The sequence below is a fragment of the Electrona antarctica genome (assembly GCF_951216825.1).
Source record: "Electrona antarctica genome assembly, chromosome: 10".
Lineage (NCBI taxonomy): Eukaryota > Metazoa > Chordata > Actinopteri > Myctophiformes > Myctophidae > Electrona > Electrona antarctica.
The window spans coordinates 10200151-10221477 of NC_136791.1; the positions used below are offsets into that span (position 1 = coordinate 10200151).

The 21327-nt window shown below is 43.1% G+C and overlaps 1 protein-coding gene across 2 annotated transcripts in view; it reads left to right on the forward strand.

Moving 5' to 3' along the window:
- pde10a (phosphodiesterase 10A) overlaps positions 1-19258 on the forward strand; it is a 102699-nt gene extending 83441 nt beyond the window's left edge. For both annotated transcript variants that reach the window (XM_079513151.1, XM_079513152.1), the window contains 9 exons: positions 346-488; positions 1236-1319; positions 2302-2449; positions 3577-3732; positions 5709-5881; positions 6612-6723; positions 8104-8184; positions 10998-11086; positions 18049-19258. In XM_079513151.1, the coding sequence (XP_079369277.1) occupies positions 346-488; positions 1236-1319; positions 2302-2449; positions 3577-3732; positions 5709-5881; positions 6612-6723; positions 8104-8184; positions 10998-11086; positions 18049-18178 (1116 nt within the window). In that variant the 3' untranslated portion in view covers positions 18179-19258. The remainder of the gene's footprint in view (positions 1-345; positions 489-1235; positions 1320-2301; positions 2450-3576; positions 3733-5708; positions 5882-6611; positions 6724-8103; positions 8185-10997; positions 11087-18048) is intronic.
- Positions 19259-21327: the final 2069 nt, after the last annotated feature.

The window sequence follows — 21327 nt, forward strand, 5'->3', positions numbered from 1 at the left end:
GATTGATTCATTCATTGAATACTTTATTAGCTAGAAATGTAAACAGTACAGAGTACAGTCAAACACTTAGTCTAAAAGAATATCACTGAAAAAAATAACAACAAAATTCAAATCATCACAAAAGAATAATACAAAATGTACAGTTTGGGGAAAAAAGGAAAGGGTGGATTTTCAGGCCTGTTTTAAAGGACGCCAGTGATTTGCATTCATATTTGTTGTTTAAGCCGTTTATCACAGGGAAACTAAACACTTCTTTATAGCAAAAACGTGACGGTTCTTTTGAACTACACCATGAAATGTCTAGACATACACACCTTTCATAACATCTCTCTGCGTGTTCTGCAGATGTACCATCGGATCCGGCATTCGGAATGCATTTACAGAGTGACCATGGAGAAGCTTTCGTACCACAGCATCTGCACGTCAGAGGAGTGGAAGACCCTAACCCAGCTTAACCTCCCCACCCCCATATACAAAGAGATTGAAATGTGAGTGGGCCTTTTTTTTATGGCTGTATCATCATAAGGTCAGACTTTTCAAGTGGGCTCTGGCCATACAAGTTTGGGAAATAACTGCCTCTAAAGACGAATCCACGGAGGGGTGCCCTGGGCGCGGCCATAGCTGCGGTTTACCATTAAGCGCAGCTTTACACCGCAGCACTGATTAGCTACACCTGGCCCACAGGGCACTGCTCCATGGATTCACATCAAGAAAATAAGCAACCTCATGCAACAGATGTGTGTAAGTGTGACATCTAGTGGTTGAATGCGGTCTGTAGCACCTTTAATAATCAATAAGCTTTGAATTTGAAGCAAAGGACTTTCTTGCCAGATTTGTCTCCATAATCAGCGATTCAGCGGTTCCCAACATTTTCTGGATCAGGGCCCACTTGAACATTTTTAAAAAGTGGTCCACCCATTTGATTTGATTGATTGATTGAATACTTGAAAAAAAGTATGGAGGCTCAGAGGTACATACTCATACAATAATGCTAGAACAGTGGTTTTCAACCAGTCCCCAGCTACATGATGGAGAGTTGGTAACCAAATGAACCCTTATAGATCTTTAACTCTTGAGAACGTAAAATGAAACCAAATGGATTTGGCTATTCTGAGAGGCCAAACAGCATTGACCACGCCTCCAGGTCTTAAGTTAAGTCATAAGAACTGGTACTTAAGACACGCATGATACTGCCCAGAGTCTCTAAACCACTGTCTCTGCCGTCCCTCCCTCAGGTTCCACTTTGACATCAGTCCCCTGGAGGACATCTGGCCTGCTGTCTTTGTCTACATGATCCATAAGTCCTGTGGGGAGACCAGGTGAACTCACTGCAGAAAGAAGCCTCGGTTGCTGGCTTTTTAGAGGCAGCTAAAAACACACTTCTATGACCTTGCCTCTTTTTTTTTTAGATTAGATTCAATTTATTGTCACTGCACATAGTATACAAATACTTTTAACTGGTTTTACCCTTTTTAATTTCACTGTTTTATTGTATTAATTTAACTCTCGTCTGTTAACGTATGCTTAATTCAACACTATAGTCATTTCATCAACAGCACAGAGCAATTGACCAATTTAGGCCATATAACTCTAGCCATTTTGCCATATAATGTACCAACAAAATGGCCAGTGTGAAGATGCAAAATGGTTAGTAGACAGTACCTCTGGCGAATACTGGACAACTCACCCCGGTGCTTGACCGTTTTTCCAACCCAAATTTTCCCCAGTGAGGGGGATAATTTTGTAATATGCTGTTTTGTTTGTATTCTTTTTGGAAAAATATAAAAAGATACTCCTATGGAAATGCTATATTACTTTACTTATATTGACCCTATAAACAATTTAGTATAATTTAGTATAATGTAAGGTTTTGCCCACTCAAATGGTACCTCGTCAGATAATCCCCACATAGCCTACAACAGCTTCTGTGAACCGACTTCACTGTAGTAGCTTTTCATAAATTATATTTGTACTTAGGCTGTCTGCTGTCATGAAGGTTTATAGTTAGAGATATTAAAAGTCCAGCCGTCTGCTGTCCAGCCTCTCCCACCCCTCACTGGGGAAAAGTCCGGGAGGAAAACGGAAAAGGGGTGAGTTGTCCTGTTACCCCTCTGGCCATTACTGAGGATATTAATGTTTTTGTTTTGTGTGTGTGTGTGTGTGTGTGTGTGTGTGTGTGTGTGTGTGTGTGTGTGTGTGTGTGTGTGTGTGTGTGTGTGTGTGTGTGTGTGTGTGTGTGTGTGTGTGTGTGTGTGTGTGTGTGTGTGTGTGTGTGTGTGTGCGCCTACCTTTTTACCGCAGCTTTGAGCTGGAAAAGCTGTGTCGGTTCACCATGTCCGTGCGCAAGAACTACCGGCGTGTTCCGTACCACAACTGGAAGCATGCGTTGACGGTGGCACACTGCATGTACGCCATCCTCCAGAGAACCACTATCTTCACTGACCTAGAGGTGTGTTCCTCCTCTGCCTTATACTGTATTGTTGCGAACGCAGTGAGCACTAACTATAGAAGATGGCCTAAACTGTCTGTCTGTCTGTGTGTGTCACGCTGTAACACCACCGGCCCGCCACCAGAGGGCGCAGCTGTATCACACACAAAAAAAAACACACACACAACCACAAAACTTAACTTAACTTAAAAAAAAAACTTAAAAAAGAAAAAACGTACAAAAAAAAACTTTAAAAAAAACTTAAAAAAACCTTAAAGTACGTCATTTATTCTAATTGTTGTTATTGCAATTTACGATCTGCGTTCGCTTCCCGCGTTCGCGCGTCTTTACACACTAGAAGCTCGACCGGCCTTGGCCGTGTTATGTGTTTGCCGTTTCTTGAAGTGGAGCTGCCGGCGGCGGGGTGAAACTCGTTTGTGTTCATGCATGTGTGAGTGGAAATGATGGGCTCTAAACCTGGCCTGAACGAGCGTTTACACCTGTTACCTTCTTCTCCAGGGCTTTGAGCAACTGATGGGTAGTGCCAACAAAATGCCGGTTTTCCAGATGTGTAGTTCTAGTTGACTAGTGCTATTTGTACAGAGGACAGAGGAATAGCACTACTCAACATGAAGACATATGCATGTACAATATCATATATGAATATTATCCATATTATGCAGCAACACCATAACAAATATGAAGACATAATTACATCATTATGAATAGAATCAACCAAATGAACCCCAGCTACTGTATGACTATTCTCGGGGGAACATTAGCCTAAAATAGCCCACGTCTGTATGTGAATCTGTAGAGTTTATAAAAGAATCTTCTCATTTATGTTGGATAGTAATTTATTATTCTGCTATTCTGTATTATGCTCACATAATCTATTCAGATGGGGTAGCCTAAAGTATTCAGGCCATTCACCACAAATAAGGATGTTTACATTTATTGATTTGAAATACGAGCACAAATATGTTTGTTCTGGATTGCTTTTGTGTGACCAAGTAGGGCGTACATACGTCGTACATACAGCTACTGTATGTAAGAATTTTTCGGTTAGGTATTTTTCGGTTGTTTCTAAAGCACTGATGGATTGAATCCAGTGTTGTGTCCTCGTTGTGCTTTGTGTGCCTTAACAGAAGAAGGGCCTGTTGGTAGCGTGTCTATGTCATGACCTGGACCACCGCGGCTACAGCAACACCTACCTGCAGAAGTTTGACCACCCACTGGCCGCCCTGTACTCCACCTCTACCATGGAGCAGCACCACTTCTCCCAGACCGTCTCCATCCTACAGGTACAACCACATAATAATAATAATGATAATGATAATGATAATGATAATGATAATGATAATGATAATGATAATGATAATAATAATAATAATAATAATAATGATGATAAGGGTAATCATAATAATGATAATAATAATGATAATAATGATATGGGTAATAATAATAATAATAATAATAATAATAATGGTAATGATATGGGTAATAATAATAATGATAATAATGATAATGATAAGGGTAATAATAGTAATAATAATGGTAATGATAATGATAATGATAATGATAATGATAATGATAATGATAATAATAATAATAACTAGAGCACTCGCTCTAGTGCCATGGGAAAAAAATATTACTAAAAATTGTAACCAGGATCATTCTGTTCTTTAGTTATGGGCCGTTGAATAAAGCTTGTTCTGACCAAAAACGCAATCTGGGAAAGGAATCCGAGATTAATGTATTTTTGTCTGTTTTACATCTGTTTACATTGATGGACAGATGGAGACGGAGTTTTTAGCAACCTAGAAAAATATTGAACCAACCATCATTGGCGAAGAGCGTCATCCATCGTAAACCAAAACCACTGGGAAGACCATAGGGCGTCTATGGTCGTCTTTGGCAGTGAAGCGTTGGATTTGAAAAGACTTCTATGGACGTTCTTAGCGGTCAATGTGTTAAGTGCCATTCAGATTGAGCACTATGGGCTCTATTTTCGTCCATGCTAAACCCCTTGTCCCTAAACTTCTTTGCCTTGTTTTACTATTTAAAAAATCGTTTTGAATAGTTAACCCAATCTACAAGCTCACAACGTGTCGATGTAGATCGGCTATTCAAAAACTTTTTTTAATTTAATAAAAATAGGCAAAGAAGTTTAGGTATAAGGTAGAGAACAGCGGATGAGCTTTTTTGTCACCCGAATCCGCATGTGCATAATTATAATCCGCCCGTTATCCGACCGCAATTTATTAATTAATCCAATTTATTAATCCGCACCACCCGCAATCCGCTGCGCAGGGAAGCGCCCAGCGTATACAGTATAGCCAATCTACAAGCTCACAACGCGACGCTGCGACGCGTTGTGAGCTTGTAGATCGGCTATTTATACTACTTGTACAAACAATGTCACTCACCACTCTCTCGACAGTTCACCAATGTTACGTAGTGGTTGTATATATCCATTTCCATGGTAACACGCTGTCCACGTTTTCGCGACGTATTTTCATACAGCATATCCAGCGGTCATCGGCGGCAGGGTAAAGAACTTAATCACTCCCAGTCCCACGCCGAACGTATATTCCTCCCTTCTGTTTTACTTAGTTTTAAGTTTCTCTCAGACTCACTAGCTGCCTGTTAGCAACTTTAGCGTAGCTGCCTGTAGGCTGTAGGAGACCACGGTGTTGTTGTTGTGCAACAGGACCCAACTTCATAGGCGGCTAATTTGTGCCAGATCATGGAAAATGATTAAATTAAAATACTACTACTAACGCACGCACGCCGAGATTGTGTGCGTTTTAAAAGCTATAATAAGCATATTTATATACTTTATTATGCCATTACTTTATTTCCCGCATTATTTCACCCGCGGTTTATCCTATATTAATTTATAATAAATTGAATTGACCCTAATCCACCCTAAACTGCGGTTCACCCGCGGCAACCGCGGCTAAATCCGCCACCCGCTGGTCTCTAGTATAAGGGGTTTAGCATGGACGAAAATAGAGCCCTATAACGTTTTCATAGTCTGTGACTTGACTTTTAAAACTGTATTTTTATAGTTAGCCTATATAGATATAATGCATAACTATCTATGATAGACACATTCTTTTAATAACTGTTCTGGCTGTTTTCCCGCGAGACCTCCCCTATGAACATTTCCTGTCAGGAGCGGAGCCGCAGATGGCCCACTGCAGCAGCATGGCTGAGCCGAACGCCTCATAAGTGGAGCTTTTGCTTTTTTATTGATCTCTTTGTTTCTCAATAGCTGGAAGGGCACAATATTTTCTCCAACCTGACTTCCAGCGAGTACGAGCAGGTGCTGGAGATCATCCGCAAGGCCATCATCGCGACGGACCTCGCCCTTTACTTCGGCAACCGCAAGCAGCTGTCAGAGCTGCTCACCAACGGCGGCTTGGACCTCAACAACCATGCACACAGGTCAGGTCAAAGGTCAAGTCCCACTGAGCCCTGGTGATGCAACCGTGGCCAGGATTCTAAAGGATCCCCGAGTTAAGATTAGTTTTTGGCTTTTCTGCCTTTATTGATAGTTGAAGTGAAGATGGACATACAGGAAAGAGGGAGGGAGAGACACGCAGCAAAGGTTGTCATGAACGGGACTCGAACACGCAGCGCGCTGTCAGGCCAGAGCCTATATGTAGCATGCGCCTGCACCGCTAGACCAGCGGGCTAGCAGTCTTTTAAATCCCTTCTTAAAACACGCTTTTATCCCTTGGCTTCAGTGCCTTACCCGTTATCCCTAAACTTCTTTACCATTTTTTACTATTTTGAAAAAAGATTTTTTAATAGTTCAAATAGCCGATCTACAAGCGCACAAGGTGTCAACATCGGCTAGTTGAAAAGATTTAAACTGTTTTTCAAAATAATAAAGAATTGCGAAAAAGTTTAGGGATAAGGGGTAAGTAAGGCAATGACGAATATATGGCCCTCAGTGTTTGTGTCTTGATCTGTTTGTTGTATGTGGTGTTGCACTTTTGTTGTAACTGTTTTTTGTTCTCACCCTGTACAGCACTTTGGTCAATGTTGTAAATGTGCTTTATAAATAAATCAATAAAATAAAGTTTGACATAGCTGCATACCTTTACATGACCTGCACATTGAGCTATACGCCACAACTATAATAAAGATCCCCCCTCCCCCTCTCCCATAGGGACCGCGCGATTGGTCTGATGATGACGGCATGTGACCTGTGCTCTGTCACCAAGGTTTGGCCAATCACGCGACTCACAGCCAACGACATCTACGCCGAGTTCTGGGCTGAGGTGAAGTTGGAAACTGTTAATTCATACTTTATGAGTACTAATTTATTACAGGCGCATGACTGGCGCTCAGTGGTAACGACATATTTAAAACTAAATCCGCCAAGTTACACTCTGGATTATACTATGTTTAAATCAGTGGTTCTCAAAAGGTCCCGTACATGTGGTGGTGGTGTTAAAAATGACAAATATTTGTGTAAATAGTAAATACGTTTAAGTGTTTTTTTTGTAATATCTGATGTATGTAGGAGCCTGGGGGGGGGGGGGTCCCTGAACCCCACCCATTAGACCGGGACCATCATAACTCTGAGAGTGTACAGATGGAACCAAATGGACCCGTGTACACTCCCACTTTGAGAACCAATGATTCAAATAACATGGTGTTATTTATGTTCAGTCAACAGTATAATTGTCTCCACCAGGCCGAAGGCATGGGGAGAGAGTATGTTTTGCACTCCGTCCGTGTGTGTGTCCGTCCGTCCGTCCGTGTGTGTGTCCGTCCGTCCGTCCGTCCTTCCGTCCGTCCGTTACCAGCTAATCTCCGGCACCGTTAACCCGGTCGATGCCAAACTTTGCACACACACTCCCTGGATGCCAACGATGAACCTCTGCCCCGCATTTTCCAGAACGGCCTGTTATAGCGCCACCATGAGGCAGCTTTTCACATTGTTTACCTAAAACTGCACCGATCTGCGTGAAACGTTGCATGCACACTCCCTAGAGGCCAAGGACAAACCTTTGACCTGCATTTTCCACATCTGCCTTTTATAGCGCCACCAGGAGGCCGAATTTTGTAAAACACCTTTTTGGATATTACTCCTCCAGATTCTGTCCAAAAATCTCCAAAATCGTTACACAGTATCTCTATGGTCATGTGCTCAAGTCGGATCTGTCCGATATTTCATATTCTATCCTAATTGGCTATAATTGGCTTTCACAGTTTGCAAGATTGCCCCGTTTTGAACAAAAGCCTCAAATCATGAACGCAGCATGCAATTTACGTCAAATCTTTCACACATTTTCTTACTAGGCTGAGGACTATATCCCACCCTTTTCACATTGGCCTGTTATAGCGCCACCAACAGGTTGATTTTTGCGAAACACATTTTTAGAACAAAATGCCTCAAATCATCCAATTGCCATCAAAGGCAAACATATTACTTATTTATATTACTCCTAAACATTTTGCCAAACATCTCACACAGTCCTATCCTCCTGGTGGAGACCTGTGCCCAGAAGGGCACTTTTTCTAGTTACAGGTCATTTAGGGGTCGTGAAATCATGCAACCAAAAGTCAAGAGCAGTGACGTCATACGAACAGTATGTACAGATAAAAGAAAAATAGGCACGGTACTCAACTCATCTCGTTGCACGTCTCCGCAGGGAGATGAAATGAAGAAGATTGGCCTGGTGCCCATTCCTATGATGGACAGGGACAAGAAGGACGAGGTGCCCCAGGGACAGGTGAGACCTTGGGAGTGACGTGTGTCTACCTATTGTTGCTCTCTTCAACGACTTGTGATCCGATGATGTCTTTGGTGAGCCACGAGGTTCAATGTCGTTGTTCAAAAGCGAAAGCGGATACTTTAACAAAGACTAGAAAGGTGATCTCCTCCTCCTTACAGCGCAGATCTGGTTGCCTAACCCAGGGCCGTGTCGGTCGTGGTGTGGGCGTAGGTGCGTGCGTCCAACAGGATATTATTGCAAGTGGGCCCATAATATAACATTAAAAATATAAAATAAAAAAAGGCATGGTATTTTTTTTTCTTTAAAACATGTGTTTTCAATGTGATACCGATAAATAGGAACTTAAAGAATACATTGATGTAAGCCGGAACACAATCGATTGATTGATCATGAAATTAAAGAATACATTGATGTAAGCCGGCTGCCGGAACACAATCGATTGATTGATCATGAAAATAAACATGCTCTGAAAATGCATGAGTGTCCGACCCATCTGACCACTCTGTTATCTTTCTCTATCGCAGAATTTTTGAAAAGCTTTAATAAACAAAGGGAATGAAAGGGAAAAACTCTCAGAAATAGAAACCTTTTATCTCCATATTCAAACCTTTAGTTTTTTCATCAATTTAAAACTCTACTTGATCACACTAACAGTAACAGTAGCAGATCCTGACCACAAGTTCGAAACGCTGTGAGGTTTCCACCCGACGGATGATATATTGTACTTTTTACTTCACTACAATTATAGTCACAAGTTACGTAGATTTAGATTGTTGTATACTGTACATCAGGGGTGCCCACGCTTTTTTGACTTGAGAGCTACTTTAAAAATGACCAGCTCAACAAGATCTACCCACTGAATACCATTGCTGAAAATAGTCTAAATATGTCATGGAATAGGTAGTGTTTTTTGTATTTAATTTGTAATGCTACTGACGTTTGTGCACAGCAACACTCTTGAAACTATAAGATTGCATCGTGGGTTTGAGCTGAAAGGCTCTTTTTTATGTCAATCAATCAAGTAATTTTAATTCAAGTGGCAGATGCAAAAAAAATATATATATATTTTTTTTTATATTGAAATTAAATATTCTTTAGGGGCATGTCATGCGATCTACCTGCACATCCTTTGTGATCTACTGGTAGATCGCGATCTACCTTTTGGGCACCCCTGCTGTACATTAACCATTTTAACCACACATACTTGAGTACTTTTACTTCTGTAAGTGTTGATGCCACCACTTTTGTACATTTGCTAACGAGTATTTTTATATTGCGGTGTTGATAATTTGACTTCCACCACTGCATACAGCACATCCCTACATGGGATGGGAAGCTAGTCAATGGCCTTGATCCTCATGCAAAATGATTACAATAGCAAGTAAACATCTCTGTCTCCTGTCAGGAGAGCACGTTATTTCAACACACACACACACACACACACACACACACACACACACACACACACACACACACACACACGGAGTTACAGTACACACATACCGTCTCTGTCGAGTGGAAACCTCATAATGTCCAAAACTGTTCAACTTTTCAGGATTCAAATTCAAAAGTAGCAAAAGTAGTAGTGTGTTACTTCATGCTGCGTTTCGAGCTAGCAGATGTGCTGCTTTTGATGATCTTGTGTGGTGCGGCTGTAGTATGATCAAGCACGACGTTAACAGCAGCAATATACCACATACAGATAAACAACAGAGGTCTTCAAAAAAAGAAGGGAAAAAAAAACATCCGAGCCATTCCGTACAGACATATTGCTGCTAGGCCTGGATGCAGTTGGAGCCAAAGAAAGCTGCTCGCTGGTTACAGGCTTGTAAAAACGTTGTCTTAAGTTTCCCCTTCTGCCCTGGAACTGCCCAGAGCAGCTATGTGTATGTGAAGTGCTGTGCAATTTCAATATGGGATATGACATGTTGCCATATACTTCGTATCGTCTATCTATATACATCAAAGTATATAGGGGTTAACACATTGGATCTTCCCGACAGCAGTTCTGGGTAAGCCCATGATGATCCTTTATGACAGGTCCAGAGGAATTTGTCAATGTTGAAGTAGTCAGGATGAGTCCAAATCTGGACCAGGTCTTCTCTCATGGGTGGTTAATGGGAACGAGCCACCCTGAAGACCACGGTTGCGGCGCACGCACGCGCACACACACACACACACACACACACGCACACGCACACGGGCACAGCTGGGTTGCGTGACCCAGTAGGATGAAACTCGCATATTATCCATGTATAAACTATAATCAGTCCATCTTCCAAAACTGGAAAACATTTTAAATCATGAGCTATGTTGAGACGTATCATTCAGATAATGTCTCATAGATCTAAGGCCTAGTCAGACTCCAGTTTTCGGTGATCATCACCTAAAGCTGGAGTATGAATAGGTTTGTCAAATTGTGTCTGAATGTATTTTTCATCATGCCAAGTACAATTTACAATTTAGGCATTTAGCAGACGCTCTTAATCCAGAGCGATTTACATTAAGCAAGAACAAAAAGCATGGGAATACATCACATATATAAAAAGCATTTATCATGAAACATGCGTAAGCTAAGAACGTAACAGTGGAATATCTATATAATGAAACTATACATATATGCTATACTAAGCTATACATATGTACTATGACGTGCTATGACTACATACAATGCAATTATAGTGCTGTCTACATAACATGCTAAAAGTCTGTATCAAATGCTATCTAAGTCTACAAAGATGCTATCTAAGGGGGTAGGGTAAGTGCTATGGGCCAGTACATTACTAGTTGTTTATTTTGTGTTTCTTAAGGTTGGATTCTACAATGCGGTTGCTGTTCCATGTTATACCACACTGTCAGAGCTCTTCCCTCCATCCGGCCCTCTACTAACATCATGCAAGTGAGTACTCATCCTTGACGTTCTCTCTCTCTCTCTGTGTGCATGCGTCTGTCTGTCTGTATGTCTGTCTGTACTGTGACTTTGTGACTCCTGAATTTGTATTGTGTCAGTGAGTGTTCATGTGTGTACCGTATGTACAGTATCAGGCAGTGTCTGTGCATTATGTACTGTACAGCATCACTTTCTGTGGTGCGGGTGTGCAGGGTTGGGAAGGTTACTTTTAAAAAGTGGGATTACTTTTTAAACAGTTAGTTACTTGCTATTTTTTTTTGTCAGTAACGTAATCCGAGTACCACAATTTAAAAAGTAGGGGGGTTACTTTCAGTTACTTTTGGATTACTTTTAAGCAAAACTCTATATAATTAGATAAAACACGTTTTACCATTGATAACCAGACAAGAATGTTGAGCCTATGAAATCAAGAAAAGGACAACAGAAATATGGTTAAATCAGTGGTTCTCAACCTTTTTACAACAAGCAGAACCACCTCAGAAAATATTTGGCTCTCAAGTAACACCATTATGATTCATAATGGTGGTCATTAAAATACAGTTTTATTTTATTGTTTGTCTGGTGTTTTAACTTAGTTGTAGCCCTAACATTGATGAGGGGAAGGGGAGATCGTAATCAAGCCCGTAACCCCCGTTACTATATGCCCGTTACTGTAATCCAGATTACACATTTTAAAATGTACTTTAAAACGTTACAGTTACCGTTTTTTTAACTCTGATTACATAACGGCGTTACATGTAATCCGTTACTTCCCAACCCTGTGTGTGTGTGTGCGTGTGCACGCTCGCATGTTTGTGTACTTACTACTTAGTTTTATTATAAATGGCTATAGGGTTACGGTTAGAAATGTGTGAGGGTTGTGTGGTTTGTGTATCAGGTCTCACATGGCACATTCACTTCTCCTGTGTAAGTTAGTGCTTTAAACATTGTGGCATTCAGGGAATGCAAACATACGTTTCAGCTTGGCTCTCCACGTCATCACAGAGGCTCAGCTCTGCTCTGCCAGGCTGATGGTGGGATCAGCCACTGATTTGTGTCTGGGGGGGGGGGGGGGGGTTATGCAGCGGCCGATATAGCTGAGTGGTTAGAGGCCCTTTGGCTATCGGAATGTCACCAGTTTGACCCTCAGCGGCTCAGCCCCGTCTACATGTCTCTAGTCTGAGCAATACACTCATCCCTTAGCTAGCACAGTGTTTACCAACCTTGGGTCCGTGGGTAACCTTGGGTACATTTGTGACCAGATTTGACTGAGAGACTGCCATCGCGGCAAATTACAGCTTTCCACCAGAGGAAACTTAACTCATTTTTGAGTTTTGTTAAGTTAAAATGAGTTAATAGCACAGGCAGACTCTTCACATACTAGAGCATGTCTGAAATTAGCTCTGGTCCATAGCCAATGATTCTGCCCTGCATTGGCTATGCTACTTTCGCTTTTAATGCTCACATGGAACTCAGACCAGCCTCTCCTCTTTAGCGTAAATAAAAATAACGTTTTTGCTACTCACCAAAGGCGGGTTGTGTCATTAGAAAGCCTACTTTCCTTAGTGGACGCACTCTGAGCCCCCCACCACACGTATAAACAGTACTTTTTGTGTCCACTAAGGAAAGTAGGCTTTCTGATGACACAACCCGCCTTTGTTTTGGCGAGTAGCACAAACGTTCTATTTAAATATGCTAAAGAGGAGAGGCTGGTCTGAGTTCCATGTGAGATTTAAAAGCGAAAGTAGCATAGCCAATGCAGGGCAGAATCATAGAAGCGTTGGCTATGGACCAGAGCTAGTCTGAAATAAGTGTAAATATGAAATCGACATGTAAATATGAAATAAATGCTTAAACATGTAGCTAGGTGTAATGTTAGAGACCACAGAAGTGAACCTTTCAAGCCTGTTTTCTCAACTCGCTGTTTTCTGCAAGACATTAATTACTCTATAAGCCATATCTCCAAAACTGGTGGGTCAAACTGAAAAACCAATATGTCAATTTGAAGCTATGATTCCCTGCTTTCATATGATGACAAAAATTTAAAAAAATCCAATGGCAGTCCCTCAGTCAAATTTAGTCACATTTTGTCATGTTTTGCAAAATCTTTCAAAAAGTATGTGTGTGCGCCGTACATATCGTCAAATCTCAGCTTGTGTCAGGTGTAAGAAGGAGTGTGTGTGTGTGTGTGTGTGTGGGGGGGGGGGGGGGGTGTTGGGAACCACTGCTGTAACAAGCTTGAACCGTACCCTCATTTGACCCCTCAGAGCAGCCATCTGCTGGGTGAAGCAGTAAAAGTAATTTCCCCTCCTCCCGGGCGGGTACCAGAAAATACTCCCTTTGAGCTTGATGTGTAAACGACCTCCGGCCAGCTCAGTGAATGGAACAGTCTCTGCATCATCATGCTTAATTTAAACCCTGTCGTGTAACTCTTGCCACGTGCCGAAAATGTTCACAGTCGTGTGAGTGCGACAGAGTATAAATTTAGGCTTCAGGCACAGGACTATGCTCAGTAGAATGAAAAATAAAATCCTCAGTTTTCATACAACTCTAAGGGCTGTATTTTGCGTGTCTTAAGTACCAGGTCTTATTACATAACTTAAGACCTGGAGGCGTGATCAATGCCATTTGGCTATTCTGAGTGGCCAAAGAGCATTGACCACGCCTCCAGGTCTTAAGTTAAGTAATAAGACATGGTACTTAAGACACGCAAAATACAGCCCTATACTATGAGTGTAAAAAATGACCAAAAATGGAAACCTTACCGGCTGAGTTGAAATAACACTGAGATTTAACTGTGGTTCATAATGAATCTCATGTTTGTTCTTCTGGTGACTTTGCTTTCTGGCATTGTTAATTCTGGCAAACTTTTAGACATCTGTGAACTCGGTGGCATTTATTTTTCTTCGCTAGCTGTTTCTGCTGTTAATGTTGGCTTCAAAGGCTTGACATCACCACTGGTGTTGTGCAGTCATAAGACCGTGGTTACTTCAAAAGATGTCACCTGCTCGCTGGCACTTACATCAGCAGTACGTAGATGCACTCGCTTTTGGCTAGTTTAATCGAGTCATGTGTGCTAGCTAGCCAAGTAACTGAATATGTACCGTCCTCGTACCTCATGGTTGGGTATTATTAAAATGTGTTTTCTTAATGTTTATTATTACAATTTTTATTCATAAGGCAGTCGTGCTTCTTTAGACGCAGTTCAGAGGCAGGTTAGCACCGGTTAGAGGCTTTTGAGTCTGATGCCTAGAAAATGATTAGATGGTATTTGCACTTGAGCCACTTTCGGTATCTAAAATATTTTGGGCAAGTCTCGAAGGTTTTTCCAAACAAATTAAAAAACTGTCAAAACTTTTCACAATTTTTCAAAATATAAAATAAAATAAATTCTAAATCTATCAATTCTTTTTCCAAAAAAATGTAAGCATTATTTTGACTGTTTATAAAAAAATTGCTAAAATAGTAGATCTACAATTTACAATTTACAATTTAGGCATTTAGCAGACGCTCTTAATCCAGAGCGACTTACAATAAGCAAGAACAAAAGCATGGGAATACATCACATATGTAAAAAGCATTTATCGCGAAACATGCGTAAGCTAAGAACGTGACTAGAACATATCTATATAATGACACTATACATATAAACTATAACTAGAACATATCTATATAATGACACTATACATATAAACTACACATATATGCTATACTATGCTGCACATATATACTATGAAGTGCTATGACTACTATACACTATATACTATGAAGTGCTATGACTACTATACACTATATACTATGAAGTGCTATGACTACTATACACTATATACTATGAAGTGCTATGACTACATACAATGCACTTATTGTGCTGTCTACATGACATGCTATAAGTCTGTTTCAAATGCTATATAAGTCTATATAAGTCTATATAAGTCTAAGAAGTGCTGTCTAAGGGGGGTAGGGTAAGTGCTATGGGCCATGATGGAGTCTGAAAAGGTGGGTTTTCAGACTACGGCGGAAGATCGGGAGTGATGCTGCAGTTCTGATTGCAACGGGAAGTGCATTCCACAGTTTTGGGGCCAGAAGGGAGAAGAGTTTGGGACGTGTGGAGCGTTGTCCCGGCGTTTTTAGTGAGGGTACTTCCAGCTTCCCTGCGTTGGCTGATCTGAGTGCGCGGGAGGGTTTGTAGGGTTCAATCATGCTGGCAAGATATGGGGGAGCCATACCTTTGGTTGCTTTAAATGCCAACATCAGAGTTTTGTATTCTGTGCGGGCAGCGACCGGGAGCCAGTGCAGGGAGCGGAGCAGGGGGGAGACATGTGAGAATTTTGGCTGGTTGAAGACCAAGCGAGCTGCGGCATTTTGGATCAGTTGGAGAGGCTTCAGTGCACATGCCGGTAGGCCAGTAAGGAGAGAGTTACAATAGTCAAGTTTTGACAGGACTGTTGTCTGGATTAGGAGCTGGGATGATTCCTGGGTGAGGAACGGTCTAATTCGTCGTATGTTATAGAGTGTGAACCTACAGGATCGAGTGACAGCTGTGATGTGAGTTTTGAACGAGAGCTGACTGTCCAGGACAACACCAAGGTTCCTGGCTGTTGGGACAGACGTTACCAGGGCGTTGTCTACGGAAATAGTTAGCTCCCGCATCGGGCAGGACTTAGCTGGGAAGAAGAGAAGCTCAGTCTTGTCTGGGTTCAGCTTGAGGTGGTTGGAGGACATCCACTGTGAGATGTCAGCCAGGCAAGCAGTGATGCGCTCTTCCACCTGGGTGGCAGAGGGGGGGAAGGATAGAAACAGTTGTGTGTCATCGGCATAACAGTGATAGGATATATTGTGAGCAGAGATGATAGTGCCAAGGGATTTTGTGTACAGTGAGAAAAGGAGGGGACCAAGTACAGATCCCTGTGGGACCCCAGTTTGGAGGGTTCGGGGGGATGATAACAGACCTTTCCAGGAGACCTGGTAGGTCCGGTCGGTGAGGTAAGAGGAGAACCACTTTAGTGCCGTCCCGCCGATGCCTAGATCCGCTAGGGTGTCTAGGAGCAGCTGGTGGTTCACTGTGTCAAATGCTGCTGATAGGTCTAGGAGAATCAGGACTGCGGAGTGGGAAGCAGCCTGGGCAGCATGTAGTGCTTCTGTGACTGCCAGCAGGGCAGTTTCTGTGGAGTGGGCCTTTTTGAATCCGGACTGGTTGGGATCCAGCAGGTTGTTATGTGAGAGATGGAGAGAGAGCTGGTTGGAGACAACACGTTCAATGCTTTTTGATAGAAATGAAAGGAGTGATACCGGTCTGTAGTTCTTGACATCTGAGGGGTCAAGGGTTGGTTTCTTGAGGAGTGGTGTTACTCTGGCTGACTTGAGGGCAGATGGGACGCAGCCTGAGGTTACTGAGGTGTTGATGATGGAGGTGATGAAGGGGAGCAGATCAGGTGCGATGGTCTGGAAGATTGGAGACGGGACAGGGTCGAGAGGACAGGTGGTAGGTCTAGTGGAAGTCACTAGTTGTAGGACCTCGTCTGGGGAAAGAGGAGAGAAGGAGGACATACATGGTGTGTTGGGGTTAGTGTTGGTTGAGTCAGATGCCACTTTATGGGGGAGAGGGGGGAAGGAGCTGCTGATATCGTCAACCTTCTTCTCGAAGTAGTTGACAAAAACATCAGCAGTGAGGGATGAAGGTTGGGTGGGGGGAGGGGGCTTAAGGAGGGAGGAGAAAGTGGAGAAGAGCTTCCTTGGGTTAGAAGTACAGGATTGGATTTTGGTGTGGTAGAAAGAGGTTTTAGCAGTGGTTAGTGAGAGGGAGAAGGCAGAGAGGAGTGAGTGAAAGTGGGATAGGTCATCAGGTAGCTTTGTCTTGCGCCACTTCCTTTCGGCTGCTCTTAGAGGTGTTCGTTCAGATCTGAGAGTTTCAGATAACCAGGGAGCCGGTGGACATGAGCGAGCTGGCCTGGATGAGAGCGGGCAGTGTTGGTCGAATGCAGATGAGATAGAGGAGAGGAAGGATGAGGTTGCAGAGTCAGGTGAGAGAGAGAGGAAGGACTCCAGGGAGGGTAGAGAGGAGAGAATAGAGGATGAGAGGGAGGAGGGGTTTAGGGATTTGAGATTGCGTCGGGTGGTGACGTTAGGAGGGTTAGTGGGTTTAGGCGGGAAGGTGGAGAGAGAGAGGGAGAAGGCTATGAAGTGGTGGTCAGACCTAATTAACGGAGTAACAGAGAGTGTAGAGGGAGAGCAGGCTCTGGAGAACACAAGGTCCAGAACATTACCAGCCTTGTGAGTGGGAGGGGAGGGAGATAGAGAGAGGTCAAATGAGGCCAGAAGGGATGTAACGGGAAGATACTTCTCTGCTGTAGGTAGGTTGAAATCGCCCAGTAGGATCAGGGGGGTGCCATCTTCTGGAAATGAACTAATCAGGGAATCTAGTTCTTCCAGGAAGTTCCCAAGAGTTCCTGGGGGGCGATAGAGGACAATGAGGGTGAGGGGGACTGGTTGTGATATTGAGATAGCATGGAATTCAAATGTGGACAGAGAAAGGTGAGTCTACAAGTTCGCAATGTGTCCCTCCATATGTGTTGTGAGCCAGTAGATCAGCAATATTAGCTATTAGTTGTACAACAAAGTAAATAGGGCATTGGGGTGCACTTTGAGAACCAGGGTTCCTTGAGTGGATTCTAAATCGACCCTTGCAGGTCCGTAATTGGGGTCATTGACATTAAAACGTTTGGAGAATCACTGACATAAGGCTTTAAATGTTTAATTTGCAACACACACACGCACGCACGCACGCACGCACGCGCGCACATACACACACACACAAACACACGGCTCACGCACACTTAATAATGATGTGTGCCCCCTCTCCATATACAACTCTCCTAAAAACATCCAGCTCAAGTGGAGTTAGGAGGTTTTTGTCAAAGCGCTTTTTATTGTGTGTGAGGATGTGTTGTGTGAGGGATGTGTTGTGTTTGCAGGGACAACCTTAACCAGTGGGAGATGATCGTACGAGGAGAAGCAGAAGACGACGTGCCGCCGAGCCCCTCTGTAGAGCCCGAGGAGCCCAGTGAGCCCTCTGACTCAGGCCCCGTCAAGGTGGACAACTAACTGGCCCAGGATCACACCCCAACATCCTGCCACGAGGACTCTGTCTGGACTTCCTGGGTGGAAAGAGCGCGTTTCCCTGTTGTTTTGCAGGGAAACGCGCTGTAGCATGAATGGGTGCAGAAGGTGACTCAAACACACATGCACACACACACACACACACACACACACACACACACACACACACACACAGACACACACACACACACACACACACACACACACACACGGTTACCTCATCGGGTGACAAAGGTGTCAACACTGACAATTTCACCGGTCCCAGAGACTGACTGACAGAGGACGCCGGAGGGACTTGAACCATCCTCCCTATACGTCTGCTCAGCTTGGGAATTTCCTTTAGTAGAATGGACTCGAGTCGTTTGTGTGTGTATCCCCCCCCCCCACCCCTCTCTCCTTTTTTGGGGGGGTTGTTTATTTTGTTGTTCCATGTTATTTTATTATTTTTATTTGACTTCAGCTGGTTTTCTTTATGGTCTTGTATTTGCAGAAGCCTTACTCGCTGCACCTTTCCAGGGGCTGGGATGTGTGAAATCTTAGCCTCTGCTGGGTCAGACTTTCCTTTTTGTTTTTGTTCTTTTAATGGTACTGTTTTGCCTTCTGTGGTAGATTTATTGTTTGCATACTACTTCAGATAGGTATTCAGAGACAGAAGGAATGTTTATTTTTTAGAACAGTTGCATGTCAAAGCCATCTTATTAACCACTTTAACCTCCGGTGTGCCATGTTTGGGCACGTCATTATAGGTGAGAGTCTTTAAAACTAAACAAATTTGAGAATGTTTCCGGATATAGCGGGTCTACAAGCTCACAATGCGTTGCAGTGCGACACACAGTGAGCTTGGAGATTGACTTTATTTTCTAAATAACACTTTTGTGGTTTAAGTGGTTAAAAAGGTGACCGCCAGAATGTTTTATATTAATTTCTTTGAGCAAAAATCCTTTGCAGTACTTGAATAAAATACATACAGCCTATTCTATGTGGAGATTACAGAAATCCCCCCACAAGCGATATTGTGCAAAACGTAGATCAGTGGTTCTCAAAGTGGGGTCCAGGGACCCCCAAATGGACCCTTTAACGTTATCTAACTCTTGAGAGTCTCAAGAGTTGTGGGTGGGGGGGGGGGGGAGGGGGGGGGGGGGGGGGGTGGATGGTCCTTGAAATGAAAAAGTTTGAGAACCACTGACATAGTTAAAACTGTGACGGCAGGAGTTAAATAATGTCAACAAACCCAGCGGAGTCACACGAGAGTCACAATGTTCCAACCAAAACCCAACCAAAAGTGGCCCCCCGACACAAAAACACCACTCCCCCCCCCCCCCCCCCCCCCCCCGGCACTGAGGGACACAAAAACACCACTCCCCCTGCCCCCCCCGGCACTGAGGGACACAAAAACCCCCCTGGCACTGAGGGATCTGCTGTATCCATCAGCTTGTGAGGTTAGCAGTATCTGACCTTGGGCTGACAGTTCGTTTTTTAGGATAACCGCTGAGTTCACAAGACAAAAAAAAGGAACTAAGCACAGAAATAGCATCAATAGGGATCATTTGCAGCATGCCTGGAGTATGTGCACCGTTGAACAATGTTCCCGTAGTCATAATCTTATGTGTACCGGCTTATACTGTAGTGTAGATAGTTGGTCTTTGGAGTGGAAAAAAGCAACATTTTGGAGGAACTGAAAATGTTTAGCCTTCGAAAGTCGTCAATAGCTTTTTGCAGAATAAAATAAAAACTTTCAGATAAAAGAGAAACACAAAACTACATGCAAGCTACTTCACTGTTTCGTCCCCTGAGAGACGCAGTGCCATGTTTTTTGTTTTTTTGCAAAGAAATAATCAAATTTTACTGTGACGTTGATAAATATATGCAATGATCTGTCACTTACACTAATTCACAACATGCAAGTTCGGCATGATGAATTATTGAGTGAAATAAAAGGAGAAAGAGCGCAGTTAATAGTAGAGTCGTGCACAGTCTTAGCATTTTGTACATCTGAAACCAGATTTCAACTCATTCTTGCTGTTTGAAGTTAATAGACTATGAGTGTGGTTGAACATCGATGCCAATAGCTGCTCAACAACGACCTCTGATTAAGAAGCCTACACACATCCCTTTAGATCAGCGGTTCTCAACCCGTGGGTCTGGGCCCACTGGACGGGCCATGAGGATATCGCAAGTGAACCCACAAGTAAAAACATTATGTATTATTATTATTTTTTCTTTCTTTCTTTATGTAACTTTCCTCTTCTACCCCGGATTTGTGCGCAAGTGCTGACAACATGTTTACCACTGAGCAAATAGAACCTGCCTGCTTGCTCAGGGGATACATTTAATCTTGACCATCAGATCAGAATTAACCTTTGACCTCACGTCAGATCCATGTGTCTAGGTGAGACATGCCCTTTGACCTCACGTCAGATCCATGTGTCTATGTGAGACATGACCTTTGCCCTCACGTCAGATCCATGTGTCTAGGTGAGACATGACCTTTGACCTCACGTCAGATCCATGTGTCTATGTGAGACATGACCTTTGCCCTCACGTCAGATCCATGTGTCTAGGTGAGACATGACCTTTGACCTCACGTCAGATCCATGTGTCTAGGTGAGACATGACCTTTGACCTCACGTCAGATCCATGTGTCTAGGTGAGACATGACCTTTGACCTCACGTCAGATCCATGTGTCTAGGTGAGACATGACCTTTGACCTCACGTCAGATCCATGTGTCTAGGTGAGACATGACCTTTGACCTCACGTCAGATCCATGTGTCTAGGTGAGACATGACCTTTGACCTCGTCGTCAGATCCATGTGTCTAGGTGAGACATGACCTTTGACCTCACGTCAGATCCATGTGTCTAGGTGAGACATGACCTTTGACCTCACGTCAGATCCATGTGTCTAGGTGAGACATGACCTTTGACCTCACGTCAGATCCATGTGTCTAGGTGAGACATGACCTTTGACCTCACGTCAGATCCATGTGTCTAGGTGAGACATGACCTTTGACCTCACGTCAGATCCATGTGTCTAGGTGAGACATGACCTTTGACATGATCTAAATCTCAATAGACTGTATGAGCTTTATTGTATTAACATACAGATTGGACAAAATCACATTTTATTCGTTAAT